Genomic DNA, 21,032 nt, shown 5'->3' on the forward strand with positions numbered 1-21,032 from the left:
CTGAGAGAGTGAGAGTGAGTATGTCTGAGAGATTGAGAGAGAGAGGGTGTCTGAGAGAGTGAGAGAGAGTGTGTCTGAGAGAGTGTGTGTCTGAGAGAGTGAGCGAGTGTGTGTTTGAGAGAGTGAGAGTGTGTGTCTGAGAGAGTGTGTGTCTGAGAGAGTGAGAGAGTGTGGCTGAGAGAGGGAGAGAGTGTGTCTGAGAGGGTGAGTGTGTCTGAGAGAGTGAGAGAGTGTGTCTGAGAGAGTCAGAGAGTGTGTCTGAGAGAGTGAGAGAGAGAGAGAGAGAGAGAGAGAGTGTCTGAGAGAGTGAGAGAGAGTGTGTCTGAGAGAATCTGAGAGAGTGTGTGTCTAAGAGAGTGAGAGAGGGTGTGTGTCTGAGAGAGTGTGTGTCTGAGAGAGTGAGAGAGTGTGTCTGAGAGAGTATGTCTGAGAGAGAGAGAGTGTGTCTGAGAGAGTGAGAGAGTGTGTCTGAGAGAGTGAGAGAGTGTGTCTGAGAGAGTGAGAGAGAGAGAGAGTATGTCTGAGAGAGTGAGAGAGAGAGTGTCTGAGAGAGTGAGAGAGTCTGAGAGTGTGTGTCTAAGAGAGTGAGAGAGAGTGTGTCTGAGAGAGGATGTGACTGAGAGAGTGATAGAGTGTGTGTCTGAGAGAGTGAGAGAGAGTGTGTGTCTGAGAGAGTGAGAGAGAGTGTGTCTAAGAGAGTGAGAGAGAGTGTGTCTGAGAGAGTGTGTCTGAGAGTGAGAGAGAGTGTGTCTGAGAGAGTATGTCTGAGAGAGTGAGAGAGTGTGTGTCTGAGAGAGTGAGAGAGAGTGTGTCTGAGAGAGTGAGAGAGTGTGTGTCTGAGAGAGAGAGAGAGAGAGAGAGAGAGAGAGTGAGAGTGTGTGTCTGAGAGAGTGAGAGAGAGTGTGTGTCTGAGAGAGTGAGAGTGTGTGTCTGAGAGAGTGAGAGAGAGAGTGTGTCTGAGAGAGTGAGAGAGTCTGAGAGAGTGAGAGAGTCTGAGAGAGTGTGTCTGAGAGAGTGAGAGTGTCTGAGAGAGTGTGAGTGTGTGAGAGTGTCTGAGAGAGACACCAACTGCGCACTGCAACTGTTAGGTATGTATATACAACTTTGTTTTTACTTTGGGCGCCGCGGAAAAATCCTGATCGTCATGGGGAGCCTTGAACCGAAAAAATTTGGGAACCACTGATCTAACCCCCTTCCCGATCCATGTTCCCCTTTTCTCTTTCTGTGTCCCCCACCCGGCTAACTCTTTGAAAATAAAAACCGTTGAGTTGGAAAAATTACATAAAAATAGGTTAATATTTTATTATTTTAATTTTCATTTCTTCACTGTATTAATAATAATTAAAAGCTTCCGAAATTAACCCTAACCCCTTTCTTTTACCGACTATCTATTAATATATTGTGTTTTGATAAACCAGTTTAAAATACTCCCATTAAAATATATTACGCTTGCATGGTGATGTAGTCTGGCCGGAAAAAGGCCATCCCTCCGATTATCCTCCCCACCATCCCTCCGATTATCCCTCTCCACCATCCCTCCTTAATGCCGGCCAGGCCGCAGGGGATTGGCTGCAGGTCAGAGGAAGCCGGGGACGGGGCTTCCGCTTTGTGCAGAGCACACGGTGAGTGTGCGTGTCTGCCTTCCCACTCCTGGCTCCTCTGTCTGCTGGTGGCTGCGCGGTGTCCCGTCCCCTTCTGCCCCGGGTCCCAGCCAGGGGTGATAGGTGGTAGCGGGGGTGCCCGTGGGGGAGGGCAGGGAGTTGTACATTTGCCTGTCCTGGTGTCCCCTTTCCCACGTCCCCTTGGTGCGGGGGCAAGCAGTGGTGGTGAGCGGTCGCTTTCGCTGGTTGGCGGTCGCTGCCTTTCCTCCCCTCCCCCCCCCCCAGTCACTCACATACGTCGCTGCCTCTGCTCTCCACTGTGTGTGTATCAGTGTGTATGTGTGTGTGTATATCAGTGTGTGTATCAGTGACTGTGTGTGTATCAGTGAATGTGTGTGTGTGTGTGTGTATCTGTGACTGTGTGTGTAACAGTGACTGTGTGTGTATCAGTGTGTGTGTGTGTGTGTGTATCAGTGACTGTGTATCAGTGACTGTGTGTATCAGTGACTGTGTGTGTGTGTATCAGTGTGTGTGTGTGTGTGTGTGTGTGTATCAGTGACTGTGTGTGTATCAGTGTGTGTGTGTATCAGTGACTGTGTGTGTGTATTAGTGTGGGTGTGTGTATCAGTGACTGTGTGTGTGTATCAGTGACTGTGTGTGCATCAGTGTGTATATCAGTGTGTGTGTGTGTGTGTGTGTGTGTGTGTGTATCACTGACTGTGTGTGTGTGTGTGTGTGTGTGTGTATCACTGACTGTGTGTGTGTGTGTATCAGTGTGGATGTGTGTATCAGTGACTGTGTGTGTGTGTGTGTGTGTGTGTGTGTGTATCAGTGTGTGTGTGCATCAGTGTGTGTATCAGTGTGTGTGTGTATCAGTGACTGTGTATCAGTGACTGTGTGTGTGTGTGTGTGTGTGTATCAGTGGCTGTGTGTGTGTATCAGTGGGTGTGTTTGTGTCAGTGTGTCTTTCTGTGTGTGTGTGTGTGTGTGTGTCTGTGTGTGTGTCTGTGTGTGTGTGTGTGTGTGTGTGTGTGTGTGTGTGTGTGTGTGTGACGGGGGAGGGGTGCCAAGTGAGTAATAAAGGGGTCACCCCCATTAGGCACCCCCTCCACCATCTGGGAAGTGAGGGGTTAACCCAAAATGTACTTACAATACATATGTTCCCCTGCTTCACAACCAAAAGGTATGTCCCTTGGTTATCCTATTCCCACAATTTAGAGGGAATTAATGTATTTGTATTCCCCTGTCTCATGGCAAACGGTTTTATTTGCTAAGATGTGTATATTGGTACAATTATTGGTGGTTGTACCTTTGCAGTTTATGTAGCAACCACATACACTGGGATCCAGGTGGGAGGGAAAGGGTTAATGTTAATTTGGTGTTTATAGCCCTTTGTTCCTTTTCCCGCCTTTGCAGGCTCCATTTTTCAATCTCTCCATTGGTCGTCATTACAGCCCATGTAACCCTATGGAGATTCCGGCAATTTGGGCTTCATATCGGAGAAGACCTGCAGGTGGCGCTCGAGAGGAGGAGCGGCGGTTTCCCATTGAAAGTGAATGGAGTAATGCATTTCAATGGGGATTCCTGGAAGCCGACCTCCGGGGACGAGCTGGCAGCCATCCAGACCGCAAAACCGCAAGAGCGGAAACATTTTCACAAAAGAGCTTGGGAAGTGTATCCCTACTCTGATTGGTTCTAATACCATGTGACAGGCTTTCAATGACGTCAGATCCGTTCTTCCCCAAGCCTCTGTCACATGGTCTACTACAGCCAATCAGAGTTGGGATGGAGTTCCCACGCTCTGATTGGCTGCCGTACCATGTGAGGCCGGCCATGTTTCTTTTCATGACGTCATCTTAAAGGCAATTGAAGCAAAGCCATTCTGATTGGCTGTGCTTTCTTTGCCTTTAAGTGACGTCATCATTTTTTTTTATCGGCCAAAACACATTGTTTTCACGGCCCAATCAGGGCCGAGGGAACCATACGACGAAAATGTGACGTCATAGGCCTTTAAAAGCCTATGTCGTCTCATTTTGAAGCAAGACGCCGAGGAGGAAGGACCTCCAGAGAAGAAAGAAGACCAGGGCGTGGCAGCAGACGGGAAGAAGACCCCAGAAGAAGGTAGAAGAATACAGATAAAGATGGATTACAACTAGAAGACCCCTGGATTGTCGTGTTTCATTATTTTAATGTTTATTATTTTATGGTTTATTATTTTATGGGTTCCTGTTCGTGGATTGGTTCGTGAGTAAGCTGATCAACGGGAGTCGGTGAGTGGGTCAAGTAATGGTAAGTTAACTAAAGAAATGTATTTAATGTAAATGTGTTTTTTTTTGCTTTTTCATGTGTTTATTTTTTTTATGCACATCATTGCTTGCCACTGTATGTATGTATGTATGTATGTCTAGAGAGATATATACATACAGGGTAAGAAATGATAGTGTTGTTAAAGCTTGATTTACTGTATTGTAAATGATTGTGGCTATGCTGCTATGCATAGATGTGTGTTAAATGTATTTTATAATTAGATAGATGTAATTATTGGGCTTCTATGCTGTACTGTAGGTAATGGTGAGGATTGCTTTAGTATATTGTAATTGTTGGTGTCCTATTTTGTATGATGTGAACTTGTTCTCTGTAACGATAGCTATAGTTAATTGTGTAATTGGTATGGATGGTATTTTAATTGTTTAGGGATGTAATTCATGTCTGTTAATTCATTGATGGTGACTTTATTGGATTACATAGTATACTTCTTGTGATGTAATGCTATTTTTGTTGGATTATTGTATTGCTCACATTGATTTGCAGCGTGTACATGTAGCTTACATTTTATGCTACATGTATGCAATGTAAATACAATGTTTTAAGTGGCATTTGAGGCTTTAGATTGAATGATTACATGAGATTTGTTTAGGAAATTGCTTTTTAATTCATTGAGGATGTTATGGATAAGTGGTGTTGCCATTGCAGGATGGCTTCACCCCTTAATTACCTTTGAGGTTAGTACCCAATAAGGTGATTAAGGGGTTCATTGGTATGTGAATGGCATTGAAATGTATTGGCTATTTATTATTTTGGCAACGGACCACAAGGATGATGCTGGCGACGGGGCCTTCTTATTGATGAGGTTAGTAGAATTTTCTTTATTTTACTATGGTATTTAATGTGTTTAATAATGGCCAAATAATGTATTATCCCTATGTGGATAATAGTTATTTGGCACATTATTGTACTGTATGTGCTGAGGGGACGGGGGTATTGGCCCCAAGGGTATGTGGTAGGACTCCCTTGTGGGTAGTGGGTGAGGGAGGTTAGGCCTCAGGGGGTGGGGGGGTTAGTGGGGGAGGGTATGTGGGTGATGGTGGGTTAACCCCTTAATGACTGTAGTGGTTAATAACCGCTATGGTGATTAAGGGGTTAGGGGACATTACATTGGATGTTTTTATTCATGTGTCTGTTTTGCAGAAGCGGATGGGGCATGGGCAGGATGAAGATGAGGATGGCCTTCATCGTGGCAGCCGCACATGGGTGAGTGCTATATGTATTTAATGTCTTTATTGTTCTGTATGTATTTTAAATGGACAACTGCACTATTATCCATTTGTGGATAATAGTAATGTTGCCCATTACTGTATTGTATGTTGTGTATTGCTGCTATGTTTATTGGGGGCATTTGTCCCCAATAAACATGCTATTATGCGTTAACCCCTTCATTGCCTTAGCGGCTATCCGCTATGGTAATGAAGCAGCATGAATGTATTTTTAATAATATTGTGTGGGGGCAGGGGGCCCCCTGAGCTGAACCGCATTGATTTGTGGCTCAGAGACCCCCTTCTTCCTGAGTTACAGGCCCCGGTTTGGGGCATCGGTTACAGTGTGGACGCCATGTTTATTGCGGGCACGTAGCGTATGGGACGCTATAAACATGGCGGCGACACTGCCCACCCGATCACACATACCGGGGCCTGCAACTCGGGAAGCAGGGGGTCCCTGGTCCACAAAGTGAAGCGGTTCAGCTCGGGGGACCCCCTGCTCACTGTACAGCATTATTAAATAAACATTCAAGCTGCTTCGCTACCATAGCAGATACCCGCAAAGGTAAGGAACGAGTCTTTATTGATATGTGTGTTTTCCTCATAGTGTAAATGTGCAGAGGGTCTCCGGAGCTAAACCGCTTTGGTTTTAGGTCCGGGGACCCCCTGCTTCCCGAGATACAGGCCCCTTTAGGGGGTGCCGGTATCCCTCTGCTTTGTTTACATTCTGCGGTCACGTGATCGGGACCTTTAAATGCAGAGGGATACCGGCACCTCATAAAGGGGCCTGTATCTCGGAAGCAGGGGGTCCCCGGACCTGAAACCAATGTGATTCAGCTCAGTAGACCCCCAGCACATGTACACTATGAATAAAAATGGTTTAAAAAATAATTTTTAATGTGCTGATGTTTGCGCCGAGAGAGCAGCGGATCTCTCTCTGCTGCAAACACAACTCGGCAGGGAACGGCTTCTCTGCAGTTTCTCGCCAGGCAGCCATCTCGCCACCGGTTACACGCCATTTCATCAAATTGTGGTGGCGCATTCATTCGCCAGGGATTCGCCCCTTACAGCATACAGCGAGGTTAACACGCCAAAAACATGCCTAATTGCTAAACTGCCTAATGCATTTTTTCGCTGCTTACTGCATGATACCCTAAGTGAGAAACAGTGTAAACTGAAAACCCATAACTCTGGTTCCATGGGGACCGGAGGGCTGGGATTTGGCCAGGATGTAGTCACTACTCCGGCATGACTACATGGCAATTTCCAGCTCTCTCCCCTGAACCGGACGGAGTACAGTTAACTGTAAAAAAGTGTGTGTTTCCCATTGACTTCAATGACAGCGGAGGTCCCATTGAATCCTATGGCAGCGGCGCCTGGAGAGGGAGTGGCTCAGTGAGTAAAGACACTGACTGACACTGAGATTGCTGCAGGGGAGCCTGGTTAAATTCCCGGTGTCAGCTCCTTGTGACCTTGGGCAAGTCACTTTATCTCCCTGTGCCTCAGGCACCAAAAACATAGATTGTAAGCTCTACGGGGCAGGGACCTGTGCCTGCAAAACGTCTCTGTAAAGCGCTGTGTACAATTAGCAGCGCTATACAAGAACATGCTATTATTATTATTATTATTATTATTATTATTATTCTAATGGAGGTAAAAGCCACGAGTAAAAACGGCTAAGTCAGAATGAGCAGAAACCTGGAACCTATAACTCCGGTTCTGTTCAACCTATTCGGCTACACCATGTAGTCCTACAGTGGCGACACAGTTTATTCTTATACGGCTAGAGCCACAAGCCGCGAGGTTTCCCGGCTTTGTCATTGAATTCCCTCGGCGTGCCGTGCGTCACCGAGCCCTGTTGTCCCGAGATGTGGGGGATGGCGGTGGGGGGCTCCGGTGGACCCGGTGGACCCGGAGAGGGGAAGGGGATGCCTCGATCGGAGGACCGATCCTCTGAGGCTCCGGCGCGCGTGCGGGACAACTCGGCGCGCGCCCGGTATCTGTCGCGGCCGAGACCGGGCAAATGTTAGAATAAACTCGGCCGCGACAGTAGTTCCGTCAGGATTGCATGGCAAATAGCGACCTTCTCGGGGCTACAGAACGGAGTCTGGGTAATGGTAAAGTTTGGGTTTCTGCCATTGACTTTTATGGCAGAAAAAAGCCTTGTGTTCAAAAGTGCTTTTAAAACTGAATTTGTGTAACTCCGGTCCGGTGAATCGCAGCGAGCTGAGACTTGGCCACCATGGAGAGTCCCCTCTGGCATGAGGGTATGGCAAGTTTCAGCCCGCTCGGCCCAGCCGAACGGATTATTTTAATATGTGTAGATATTAAGAAATGTATTGTATTTCAAGGCTGGGATAAAAACCCGCGAAAATTACTGGTTCTGCTGTATATTAATGCTCAGGAGGGCGACCCATTGTCTACAACAGGCCCCCTGATCAAAGGCTTCACCACTCTGATTGTATACAATAGGGCGGAGAAACGCAGAGCCTGAGTGGTCTGTAAGTGCTGTAATTCACACTTACAGACAAAGGATTTCCTGACCAGATACAAGTCTGGTAGACTTTTAGGCTCCCTGTCTTTAGTGTGGGGCTAGAGAAATGAGACCCCAAGGGCCAGATGTGTGCATGGGCCAACTAACTGGGGGCATGATCCAACAATGCTTCTCACGATAGCTGGCAAAGGGTCATTGGGTGGAGGAAATTGATATCCAATGCCTGGCACCCAATGGAAATGTATAGGGCTGGAATCCCATATAAACCAGTGTAAACCCTATACCCATTGTCTTCGTTTTTGTCTTCGTTACAACATCTGAATGATACATGATTGCCTGATGAATTGCCAATCCAGATCCTGATTGCTTCATTGCCCAACCCTAAGTAAGTGTTATATTCTTGTATGTTATTTGTATAATCCTGTGTGTTCACCTTCTTTAAGGAATAAACTATATTTATTATATCTGAGTCGTGTTCAATTCAACCCAGAGATATTGTGTATATTATAACCTTTCACAAGTTACCGTGATAGTGTGCGTGTCTGTGTGTGTCTGTGTGTCTGTGTGTGTGAGAGAGAGAGAGAGAGTGTGTCAGAGAGTTAGAGAGAGAGAGTGTGTGTCAGAGAGAGTGAGAGAGTGTATCTGAGAGAGTGAGAGAGAGTGTGTGTCTGAGAGAGTGAGAGAGTGTGTGTCAGAGAGTGTGTCTGAGAGAGTGAGAGAGTGTGTCTGAGAGAGTGAGAGAGTGTGTCTGAGAGAGTGAGAGAGAGAGTGTGTCTGAGAGAATGAGAGAGTCTGAGAGAGTGTGTGTCTGAGAGAGTGAGAGAGAGTGAAAGAGTGTGTTTCTGAGAGAGTGAGAGTGAGTATGTCTGAGAGATTGAGAGGGTGTCTGAGAGAGTGAGAGAGAGTGTGTCTGAGAGAGTGTGTGTCTGAGAGAGTGAGCGAGTGTGTGTTTGAGAGAGTGAGAGTGTGTGTCTGAGAGAGTGTGTGTCTGAGAGAGTGAGAGAGTGTGGCTGAGAGAGGGAGAGAGTGTGTCTGAGAGGGTGAGTGTGTCTGAGAGAGTGAGAGAGTGTGTCTGAGAGAGTGAGAGAGTGTGTCTGAGAGAGTGAGAGAGAGAGAGAGAGAGTGTCTGAGAGAGTGAGAGAGAGTGTGTCTGAGAGAATCTGAGAGAGTGTGTGTCTAAGAGAGTGAGAGAGAGTGTGTGTCTGAGAGAGTGTGTGTCTGAGAGAGTGAGAGAGTGTGTCTGAGAGAGTGAGAGAGTATGTCTGAGAGAGAGAGAGTGTGTCTGAGAGAGTGAGAGAGTGTGTCTGAGAGAGTGAGAGAGCGTGTCTGAGAGAGTGAGAGAGAGAGAGAGTATGTCTGAGCGAGTGAGAGAGAGAGTGTCTGAGAGAATCTGAGAGTGTGTGTCTAAGAGAGTGAGAGAGAGTGTGTCTGAGAGAGTATGTGACTGAGAGAGTGATAGGGTGTGTGTCTGAGAGAGTGAGAGAGAGTGTGTGTCTGAGAGAGTGAGAGAGAGTGTGTCTAAGAGAGTGAGAGAGAGTGTGTCTGAGAGAGTGTGTCTGAGAGAGTGAGAGAGAGTGTGTCTGAGAGAGTATGTCTGAGAGAGTGAGAGAGTGGGTGTCTGAGAGAGTGAGAGAGAGTGTGTCTGAGAGAGTGAGAGAGTGTGTGTCTGAGAGAGAGAGAGAGAGAGAGAGAGAGAGAGAGAGAGTGAGAGAGAGAGTGAGAGAGTGTGTGTGTCTGAGAGAGTGAGAGTGTGTGTCTGAGAGAGTGAGAGAGAGAGTGTGTCTGAGAGAGTGAGAGAGTCTGAGAGAGTGAGAGAGTCTGAGAGAGTGTGTCTGAGAGAGTGAGAGTGTCTGAGAGAGTGTGAGTGTGTGAGAGTGTCTGAGAGAGACACCAACTGCGCACTGCAACTGTTAGGTATGTATATACAACTTTGTTTTTACTTTGGGCGCCGCGGAAAAATCCTGATCGTCATGGAGAGCCTTGAACCGAAAAAATTTGGGAACCACTGATCTAACCCCCTTCCCGATCCATGTTCCCCTTTTCTCTTTCTGTGTCCCCCACCCGGCTAACTCTTTGAAAATAAAAACCGTTGAGTTGGAAAAATTACATAAAAATAGGTTAATATTTTATTATTTTAATTTTCATTTCTTCTCTGTATTAATAATAATTAAAAGCTTCCGAAATTAACCCTAACCCCTTTCTTTTACCGACTATCTATTAATATATTGTGTTTTGATAAACCAGTTTAAAATACTCCCATTAAAATATATTACGCTTGCATGGTGATGTAGTCTGGCCGGAAAAAGGTCACTTGGGACGCGAGGTGACTCAGTGAACATGGATTTACAGCATATACAGGCATACCCCGCATTAACGTACGCAATGGGACCGGAGCATGTATGTAAAGCGAAAATGTACTTAAAGTGAAGCACTACCTTTTTCCCACTTATTGATGCATGTACTGTACTGCAATCGTCATATACGTGCATAACTGATGTAAATAACGCATTTGTAACAGGCTCTATAGTCTTCCCGCTTGCGCACAGCTTCTGTACAGGTAGGGAGCTGGTATTGCTGTTCAGGACGTGCTGACCGGCGCATGCGTGAGCTGCCGTTTGCCTATTGAGCGAGATGTACTTACTCGCGAGTGTACTTAAAGTGAGTGTCCTTAAACCGGGGTATGCCTGTATATGCATCTTTTATTTAAATATATTTTGAAAATAAATGCTTACCAGAATCTTTCTTTTCTCCTGCACTTTTCCCTTTAAGAACCTATTTAGAGAGGACCTGCTTTTTGGGTGAACAATATATCTGGAATCAAACTGCAGAGAATAGTTTCAAGAACCTGTTTCTTTTGTGAGCTGAATACACACATAGTTACACTAATGGATGCATATTTATTGCTATGGCCCAGATCCACAAAAGTATCTTAAGTTAAGCTTCAACACCTTTATTCCCATTCATATCAATGGGAGTAAAGGCATGCTAAAGCTTAACTCTTTCATGGATCTGGGCTTATAAAGGGTGACACACACACACACATTTATTTTTCATATACACACATACATATATATTCATTCACACACACGTCCGTGTGCGTCATTGTTTTCTTTTTTGATCAATTTCTTACTTTCTATACATTCTATATTCTATTCTCCACACTGTTTTTTATACTTGTGCTAGTTGTTTGTAGAAATATATTTTAAATGCCAGTTTACCTGCTCTTCACTCACATCTCTTCCAAAAGGATCGGGCTTCCTCTGACTTTCTGACCCCTCTGACTTTAGAAGTGGTGTAGCTGTGGTCCTCGCCTCTAATTCTGTGACCTCAGGGTCCAAAGTGACACTAGTGTCTTTTCGAAATGTAACTTCCAGATCCTTACAGCTGCCACTTGTGACAGACATAGCATTCTGCTTCACTCTACTCCAAGTTTTCTGCTCTGTCTTTCCAGGGCTCATCTGCTCATCACTTGTGGGCCCGCCTGGAGACTTTGGCATTTCTTTGCTGTTGATCCAGTCCCTGGAACAATATTGTATATAGGTATCATTTTATTTAAATAGCACCAACAATGTACGCAGCGCTTTCCAAAATTACAATACAAAGTAAATAAATGACAAACAATGGGAATAAGTGCAAAGGGTAAATGACAACATAAGGCAAAGAGAGACCCTGTCCCAAGTAGCTTACGATCTAAGTATATTCAAAGGGTTCAAACAGATTCTGGTCAGATCCTCTCCACTCCTCTCCAAGGGAAACACACTGTACCTGGTTCAGGTCTGAAGCTCCCAGAAGCACAGAAAGAAGATATTGGGCTTCCCATAGTCCTTTTGCCTGAGGAAACAAACCTTGGGACTCTTTAACATCCTTAGGGGCCACATTTCTTTCCTGTGGGTGGCACCTAGGGGCCACTTTTTTTATCCTGTAGGTGGTGCCCAGGGGACACATCTGTCATGTGGGTGGTGGGCAGGGGCAACATTTTTGACCTGTGGTGGTTCCTCTTTTATTTTGGCTTCACTGAGAAGCAGCCATCTCCCTGGTATAAAACCTCTGTAAATTGTGTCAGACACTTTGGTCTTGCAGTAGTTATGAATCTCTCAGTCATTACTGGACACATTTCTAGATACATCAGTCAGAAAGGAAACATTTGGGGTTTCTAGGGCCTTCTGAGCTATGGTGAGGGAGATTCACCCTTTTCACACAAACTGCTTAGCAAAGGCATGTACTGTATATTCAATGTCAGGGCTCCCAATCAAAGTGGGCACAAGTCTTACACCTCCCAGACCCTTAGAATACAGGGTCTGACGTATAAGCCCTTTACACAAATTCTAGGATTTATACTCTGACCCCTTGATGACCCATACATTTTAAAGACACAGCTCTGAATCTATTAGGTCTGAGGGGGGGGGGGGGATCCACAGGCAGAGTCTGAAGTGCAGAATAATCTGGGGTTGTAGCAGAAAGATGGAGCAGGAATCTGGATCTGAGGAGCGATAGTCCAAATGGTGGAGAGTCCAGAAGGAAGCAAAATAAGTGGTAACTGGGCGTTCTGAAGTCAGGACACATGGAAGGCAGGATGAAAGTAGGATGAACCAAAGAATTAGGCATGACCAAACAGTGTGGGGAATCCATAAACAGGGCACGAACAACAGCAATGGGTACCAAGATGGCACCGCAATATGCCAATCTTTTCATGGCAAATCTTGAACAAAGATTCCTAACTACATGCCTCCACAAACCCTACAAATACTACAGATACATTGATGACCTGTTTATAATATGGACAGAGGGTGAAGAAAACCTAAAACAATTCCATGAGTCCCTAAACTCATTCCATCCAGCAATTAAACTCAAAATGGATTATTCGGCAAACCTAATAAACTTTCTAGACACGACAGTAACACTGAAAGATGGCACACTACACACATCTGTATACAAGAAACCAGCAGACAGATGGAGTTACCTCCACAACTCCAGCTTCCATCCCACTCACACCAAACAAGGTATCATACACAGCCAGGCTTTAAGATACCACCGCATATGCTCTGACACTGAAGACAGAAACAGGCATCTCACAACCCTGACCGAATCGTTCAGACAGAAGGGATACAAACCAATGACTATTGCCAAAACTATTACATCTGCACTAAAAGCCCCACGAGAACACCTGCTACAATACAGACAGAAAGAACCTACCACACGCATACCACTAGTGACCACATACAACCCTACCCTAGAGGGAATACGAAAAATAATCAAAGATCTGCAACCCATGCTGACAGAGGATGCGACATTAAAAGAAATCTTTCCCAAACCTCCCATTCTTGCTTTCCGGCAACCACCAAACCTCAAACAGAAATTAGTCAGCAGAAAACTTCACAATGATTTTAAAGACATGAATAACGGCACAAAACCGTGCAGCAACACACGCTGCAAACTCTGCAAACATATTTGCCAGGATCCCACAGCCAGTCACAACCATAGAACATTCAATGTTAAAGGATCATACAGCTGCACATCCACAAATATAGTGTATATGATTCAATGCAACAAATGTGACCAAGGATGCTACATTGGGGAAACCAGCCAAAAATTACAAGGAAGAATGAATATGCACAGACACTCTATACTCCATCACGAAGAAGGAAGATACTGCTCACCTGTGGGACATCACTTCTCACAACCAGATCATTCCATAAATGATTTAAAAATCAAAATCCTCAATGGAATTTTTAAAAGCACCCAAGAACGTAAAACATTTGAGCTCAGAATGATAAGACTCTTTGACACCAAAACCAAAGGACTTAATGTGGACATGGGTTTTCTCACACCCTACCAAAATTGTCTGTAATTATCCTGCTTGCCTCAACTCTTATCCACACTTTCTCTCCCCCCCCCAGCATCCCTTCCCCTTAACACCCTACCTTATCTACAGTAAATATCTTTTTTTTTTCTCTATACACTGTTTTAGCCATTGATTCCTGTGTAAATCAGTATTGCGTGACCTGAAGAAGAGAGGAGAACTCTCGAAAGCTTGTCCAATGACATAAATTGTTAGTCCACTACGGGTGCCTGGACAGCTCACAGAACTAAGCTCCTCCTCCCTACGCGTTTCGTGACTCGTGGTCACTTCGTCAGGGGATCCCCTGACGAAGTGACCACGAGTCACGAAACGCGTAGGGAGGAGGAGCTTAGTTCTGTGAGCCGTCCAGGCACCCGTAGTTCCAGACGCGAGGAGAGTTTCCTGCATCACTGACGTCACACGCATGCCAATAGCGGGTCTGCGGTCAGTGATCCTCTCCGTCGCGCCACGTGGAGCTTCCAAGTTGCGGACGGCATCCGTGAGTGTCCCATCTTACCCCCTGACAATGTGAGTGTGGGTTTTTATGTTTTTAAAAATCTATTAAAAGTTGTTTCGTTCTACACCATATCTGTGTCCAATCCCTATTTTCATATTCGTGGGGGTGCTGCACCGGTTTCACCACCGCTACCACCACTGACTGAGAAGCACTCCGTTAAGCCATTCCACGAGGGGTCCGTGAGAAGAGCCGAGGAGAAGGGGAGCCATCACAGATTCTCTCCACTGCACGTGCAGGCGCTGCCTATGTGAGTAATATTCTTCTTATCGTAAGATAGGGATTGATTGTCCAACTACGCTGCGCAATCAGGTGTCCCTTGTCATCTGTTATTTCAGAAGCAGCCAAACATCCCTGACAAGAACATCCTCCCATCCGGAACATTATCCTTATAAGCCCTTATCCGTCCCAAGGAACCTTTATATAAAGACTGCCTCTAGATCACGGTATATTGGACTAACCAGCGCCGGGGACTTTTATATTTTTGTTTGTGTGACCTAATACTGAAGAACTCATTTATTCTGCACTATCGTAACTGGACTAACACGGCTATTTTCTGCTATATATATATATATATATATATATATATATATATATATATATATATATATATATATATATATATATATATATATATATATATATATATATATATGTATATATATATATATATATATGTATATATATATATATATATATATAGGCACTGTACCGTGTATTAGTGTCATTGGATGTACCACTGAGCTCTGTCTGTGTTTCATGTTCTGTCTCTGGTTTTAAATACTGTGAGACTTGCCCAGAAATTCCAAGGCAAGAGTTCTAATACTCGTGGCTGCATCTGTACCTCTATCTTGCGTAAACACCAACTAAGATATAGATGGGGTTTCCCTTGTAGGGGGATTGTCACACGAAATGGACAAACCAAATTTGCAGCAACTAGTGAAGAAGGTAGAGCTCTACTGCTAAATCTGGCAAAAGGCCTGGAACCAAGCGGGCAGACGTCGCCAAAAACAGCAGAGCGGGCTAGATCCCCACCGGCAGACTGGTCCACAGTTGCTAGGGATAAGCGGGAGCCATATCAAGCAAGGCTAATTCCTCCAGAACTGAGTAGAATTCCTTGAGACTATCCGTATTTATTTACAATGGTCTAATAATACTTCATGGGGTGGGTCTTCCCACATGCTAACGGCTGTCAGATGGTTATGGTTTTTTTTTTTAGTCTAGGGGTCAGTGTTATAGGAAACTCATTTACTATCCAATGACCAAAAACTGTTAACTAGTAAACATTTTCCATCGATAATGCAAGCCTCATCAAAAACAATCAAATGTGGGGTGGCAATACAACTCCACAAAAGGATCAACTTTCAACTTGACTGTAATGGGGGGATTGCTAGCCCGGTAATAAAGGGGTTGCTCCCCAGCTGGCAACCCCTACAACCATCCAGGAGGCGAGGGGCTAATGTAATCATGTGTAATAATTTGTATGCATTCCCCTGCTTCAGCACAAAATGGATTCCCCTTTGGTTTTAATGTTTGTTCCTGGTTACATGTGTTCCTCCTCCTACAGTGTTTACACCAAGCACATACACTGGGATCAGGTCGGGAGGGAAAGGGTTAACTGTGTTTGAATGTTTATTGCCCGGTTTCCCCTTCCCGCCTTTTTACCCACCATTTGCAGCACTGTCCCATAGGTCGCCATTGGAGCTCCATAGGATTCAATGGAGATTGAGCCGTTTTTGGCCCTATACCAAGAAAGACCAGCAGGTGGAGCCAGAGAGGACAAGCGGAGCTTCCCCATTGAAATGAATGGCGCAATGCATTTCAATGTGAAATACCTAGAGTTCGCTGTCTAAGAACTAAGAGATACATTATAACCATGTTGGATGCCTGCCAAACCGCAGTATCCGAATGCCGCTACTGTTTCTTTGAAAAAGCTTTGATCACTGAATTGCCGTGGGAACTCGGTCACGGTCAAGTGCAAAACATATTAAAGTTTATAACTTTAGTTCTGGAGTAGCTAGCGATAATATTCTTTCTGTCCCTAGCTCGTGGGAACCACATCACTCGACCCCAACCGGGTCAGACGGGCAATGGCCGCGAGAAAGGGTCGTGTCCGCCATGAGGGTCGCCGCCATTGACCACAATGGCGGAAAAAAGCCGCTAGGTTTAAAAAATGCTTTAAACCTGATATCCCTATCTCTGGTTCGGTGATAGCTGGAGAGCTGTAATTTGGCCACCGGGTAGTCATGCCTCCGGCATGATTGCATGGCAGTTTCCAGCCCTCTCAGTCTAACCGAATGGAGAGTATTTCATTTGTAAAGTTACGGTCACCGCCATTGGCCGCCATGAGGGAAAAAAGATGCTAAGTGTAAAATGGTATAAAACCTAAATCATTATCTCCGGTTCAGTGAGGGCTAGAGGACTGGATTTGGCCACCAGGTAGTCACACCTCCGGCATGGTTGCATGGCCATTCCCAGCCCTCTCAGGCTAACGGAATGGAGTAAGGTTAACTGTGTAAAGTGTGGTTGCAGCCATTGACTCCAATGGCGGAGAAATGTGGTTTGCATAACATGAGATTTAAAAACCCAATATTGTTATCTCCGGTTCGGTGGGTCGCAGCGAGCTGAAAATCAGCCACCATGGAGAGTCCCCTTCCGGCATGAGGGCATGGCAATTTTTAGCCCGCTCGGCCCAACCGCACTGAATATTTTGATATGTAGAAATTGTGTAAGGTTTACTGTATTTCGTGCCTACTGTAAAGCCCGCAAAAGTTACTGGCCCATGAGGTATGTTAATGGCCAGAGGGCGACAGTGTGTCTACAGGGAAACTACTGAATAAAGGCTCACTCCCCCGGATTAAGTATGCAGGGCGGATAAAGAGCAGGACATGGCTATTCAAGTTAAGTGTCATACTTCACACCTCTGGTCAGAGTTTCCCGGTCCAGAATCCAAAATGGCAGACTTGAAGACGCCAACTTTTGGGAGTGGGGCTAAAGAAATGGACCTCTGACTAGAAGAGTGCCCACCCCCTGTGGGCAGGTACTATCTTGCTTCCCACGTGAGCTGGCAAAAGGTAATTGGGTCCAGGTAATTGTTCTCCAATACCTGAGTCCCAATGTTAGGGATAGATCCCAAATCCCATATAGACGAATGCAAGCTCTATGCCCATTGTCTTTGTTATTTTACCTGAATTGTTCCTGTTGCTACTGTCGCGGCCGAGTTTATTCGAGCATTTGCCCGGTCTCGGCCGCGACAGTAACCTGGTGCGCGCCGGGATGTCCCGGGCGCGTGCTGAAGCCTCGGAGGAGCGGCCCTCCGATCGGGGCTTCCCCCTCTCCTCTCCGGGTCCGCCATGTCCCCCGGAACCCCCCACCGCCGTCCCCCACATCGCGGGACACCAGGGCTCCCTCGGGGAGCCCTGGGCACACGTGTAGGCGGCGCAGGCACCCGATGACGCGTGACCGCGCATCGGTGATGCGCGGCACGCCGAGGGGATGCGGCTCGCAAGCCGGGACATCTCCCGGCTGGCGGAACGAGCCACATTCAAATAAAGTGTGCCGCATGTGTAGCCTGAGTCACGGGCTATTTCATTGTCCCCTTCCTAAGTAAGTGTATATATTTCCATTGTTATTTGTCCAACTTTGTGTGTCCACCTGTCTTTTAAGGAATAAAATCTCTTTATTATATCACAGTCGTATTCAATTCAACCCAGAGTATTTGGTGCATATTATAACCCTGTGGCTACCGTGACATTGACACCATTAAAGCCGACAGAGTGTGTTATTTTGTAATGGTAACTGGCCTCATTGATCCTGTTCAGGTTACTTTAGTGAATGTCTACGCCCCTAACACAGACCAATTTATGTTTTTCAAAGAAGTACTGGACAAATTAGACAAACTAAAAAAAGGCAAAGTAATAATAGGAGGCAATTTTAACGTACCTCACAATCGTAACATTGATAAAACAGGCCCATTAACACACTCCTCTACAAATAAGAATCCTCGAAAGCTATTTAGAGACTATGCCTTCCTGGAGTCTAGGATAACCCTCAATTCAGGATTATTCCTTCAATTCTAAAGTCCATGGGTATTTCTCCAGAATAGACTATATTATGATTGATTCCTCACTTTGTAGCCACCTGGCAGTGGCAAAACTATGCCCTACTGCCTGGTCGGATCACAATTCAAGTCTGGTAACCATGAAAGACTGGGGTCCCTGTGGCGATGAAGGGTTAATCAGGCCAATAATAAAGGTATTATGCCCGGCTTGTTAACCCTAAACCTTGTTGGGACTGAAGGGGTTAAATTGTGTGGACACTACAATGCCATGTTTTCCCCTATACTATCTTTATTGTCCCTGTTTTGCAGCTCCGTAGCTAGCTGCAGTGTTAAGAAGGAATGGGAGATGTGCAAACTGTATTCGCGACACAAGGGGGCGCTTCTAGCACTGTGTGAAGCGCTAATTGCATAAGTGTGCCTGCGAGTAAGTGGCTGCGTTGAAGATGGGTATCATTTCCTAGACAAAAGACCTCGAAACCGCAAAGTCAATATGCACCCAGCATGTACCTGGGTTTGGTTGGTGATTGCCCCAGATTTTCCAAGGCAAGATTTAGAATACTCGTCGGCGCACCTGTAGTTCCATAATGTATTTTCTTAGGATTGGTGCCCAAAATTGTACTCCATATTCAAGGTGTGGTCTTACTAATGCTTTGTAAAGGGGCATAATTATGTTTACTTCCCTTCCATTCATTGCCTGATGGATACAAGATAATATCTTGTTTGCCTTTGCAGCTACTGCCTGACTTTGGGCACTATTGCTAAGCCTGCTGTCTACAAGCACTCCTAAATCCTTCTCCATCAAGGATTCCCCCAATTTATCCCCATTTAATTTGTAATTCGCCTGTTTATTCTTGCATCCCAAATGCATAACCTTACATTTATCTGTATTAAACCTCATCTGCCATTTACCTGCCCACGTTTCCAGTCTCTCCAAGTCCTTCTGAAGAAAAATTACATCCTGCTCTGATTCTATTACCTTACACAATTTAGTATCATCAGCAAAGATGGAGACTTTGCCCTTGATGCCAACCTCAAGGTCATTAATAAACAAGTTAAAAAGCAGGGGTCCCAGTACCGATCCCTGAGGTACTCCACTCACGACTTTAACCAACATGAAAAAGTTCCATTTATGACAACCCTCTGTTGTCTGTCCTTTAACAAGTTTTCAATCCATGTGCATATATTATTATCGAGTCCAATTTTTTTTATTTTGTACACCAACCTCTTGTGTGAAACCATATCAAAAGCCTTTGCAAAATCTAAGTAGACCACATAAACTGCATTACCCTGGTCTAAATTCCTACTTACCTCCTCAAAGAAACAAATAAGGTTAGTTTGGCATGATCTATCCGTCATAAATCCATGCTTACTATGACAAATAATTTTGTTTTCCATTAGGTATTCCTGAATATTATCCCATATTAGACCTTCAAGTCGTTTCACCACTATTGAAGTCAGGCTTACAGGTCTGAAATTCCACGGTTGTGATCTAGCTCCCTTTTTAAATATAGGCACCACATCTGCTTTACACCAATCTTGTGATATTGAGCCTGTGGAAATGGAGTCCTTGAATATTAAATATAATGGTTTGGCTATTACTGAGCTTAACTCCTTGAGAACTCTTGAATGTATGCCATCGGGGCCAGGTGCCTTATTTACTTTAGTTTTTTCAAGTCGCTTATGAACTTCTTCCTCAGTTAACCAATTGTTCATTAATATGGAGGTTGTGGCTTCCTCCTGCGGCACTACTATTGAACTTGATTCTTCCGTCATAAACACAGAGGCAAAGAATATGTTTAATACCTCTGCTTTTTCCTTATCTCCAATAATCTGCCTACACATCTCAAATTTTCTTTTCTCATTTTTTTGTTATTAAGGTACTTAAAGAACATTTTAGGGTTCACCTTACTTTCTATTGCAATCCTTTTTTCATTATCCATTTTTGCTAATTTGATTGCCCTTTTGCAATTTTTGCTACATTTCTTATAATTCTGATACGATGTCTCCGTCCCATCTGACTTAAAGAATCTAAACACCTTCCTCCTCTTCTCCATTTCCTCCCCTACCTGTGTATTTAGCCACATTGGTTTTGACTTATTTCTTTTATACTTATTACCCAAGGATATACACTGATAAGTGTGCTTTTCTAACAATGTTTTAAAGACTGCACATTTATCTTCTACATTTTTCCCTGCAAAAACATCATCCCATTGTATTACTACTAGATTAGACCTCCATTTATTAAAATCTGCCTTTCTAAAGTTTAAGGTTTTTGTTGTACCCAAGTAATCTGTTTTTTGATAATTTATTTTAAATGAGATCATGTTATGATCACTGTTACCCAAATGTTCCCGGAATTGAATATTTGTTATTACTTCTACATTGTTTGATATGACCAAATCCAGTATTGCCCCTCTCCTGGTTGGTTCCTCAATAATTTGGGTCATATAATTGTCTTTAAGAATCCCCAAAAAACTGTTTCCTTTTGTTGTAACGCTAGTCTCATTGCCCCAGTCTATGTCTGCATAATTAAAATCCCCCATTATGCAAACATGACCCAGTTTTGATGCCTTCTCCATTTGCAAAAGTATTTTAGCTTCCTTAATCTCACAGATATTTGGTGGTTTATAGCATATCCCTACAAACATTTTCTTTATACTTTTACCTCCACTACTAATTTCTATCCACAAAGTCTCTACATTTTCATCATTCCCTTCATAGGCATCATCCCTTATAATAGGTTTTAGATCCGGTTTAACATACTTTATAAACATACTCCACTTCCCCTTCTATTTGTTCGATCCTTCTGAAAAAGGGAATAACCCTCTAAATTAACTGTCCAGTCATGAGTTTCATCCCACCATATTTCAGTAATGCCGATGATATCATACTGCTCCCTTGCAGCTATTAATTCAAGCTCCCCCATTTTATCTGTCAGGCTTCTTGTATTAGCAAGCATGCATTTAAGTTTTTTTTTATGTAGAAAAA

General features: G+C 44.6%; 1 protein-coding gene across 9 annotated transcripts in view; it reads right to left on the minus strand.

The window, feature by feature from the left end:
* Window positions 1-21,032, minus strand: part of LOC142483155 (uncharacterized) — a 245,997-nt gene that overhangs the window by 70,688 nt on the left and 154,277 nt on the right. For 8 of the 9 annotated variants that reach the window (XR_012797256.1, XM_075583228.1, XM_075583227.1 and 5 more), the window contains one exon: window positions 10,850-11,150. Coding sequence is in view for 8 of the 9 variants with exons in the window: in XM_075583228.1 (XP_075439343.1) it covers window positions 10,850-11,150 (301 nt within the window). In the remaining variant the exon portion in view is untranslated. The remainder of the gene's footprint in view (window positions 1-10,849; window positions 11,151-21,032) is intronic. The other variant, XM_075583221.1, reaches the window with a different exon arrangement.

The sequence above is a fragment of the Ascaphus truei genome, unplaced genomic scaffold, assembly GCF_040206685.1.
Source record: "Ascaphus truei isolate aAscTru1 unplaced genomic scaffold, aAscTru1.hap1 HAP1_SCAFFOLD_302, whole genome shotgun sequence".
Lineage (NCBI taxonomy): Eukaryota > Metazoa > Chordata > Amphibia > Anura > Ascaphidae > Ascaphus > Ascaphus truei.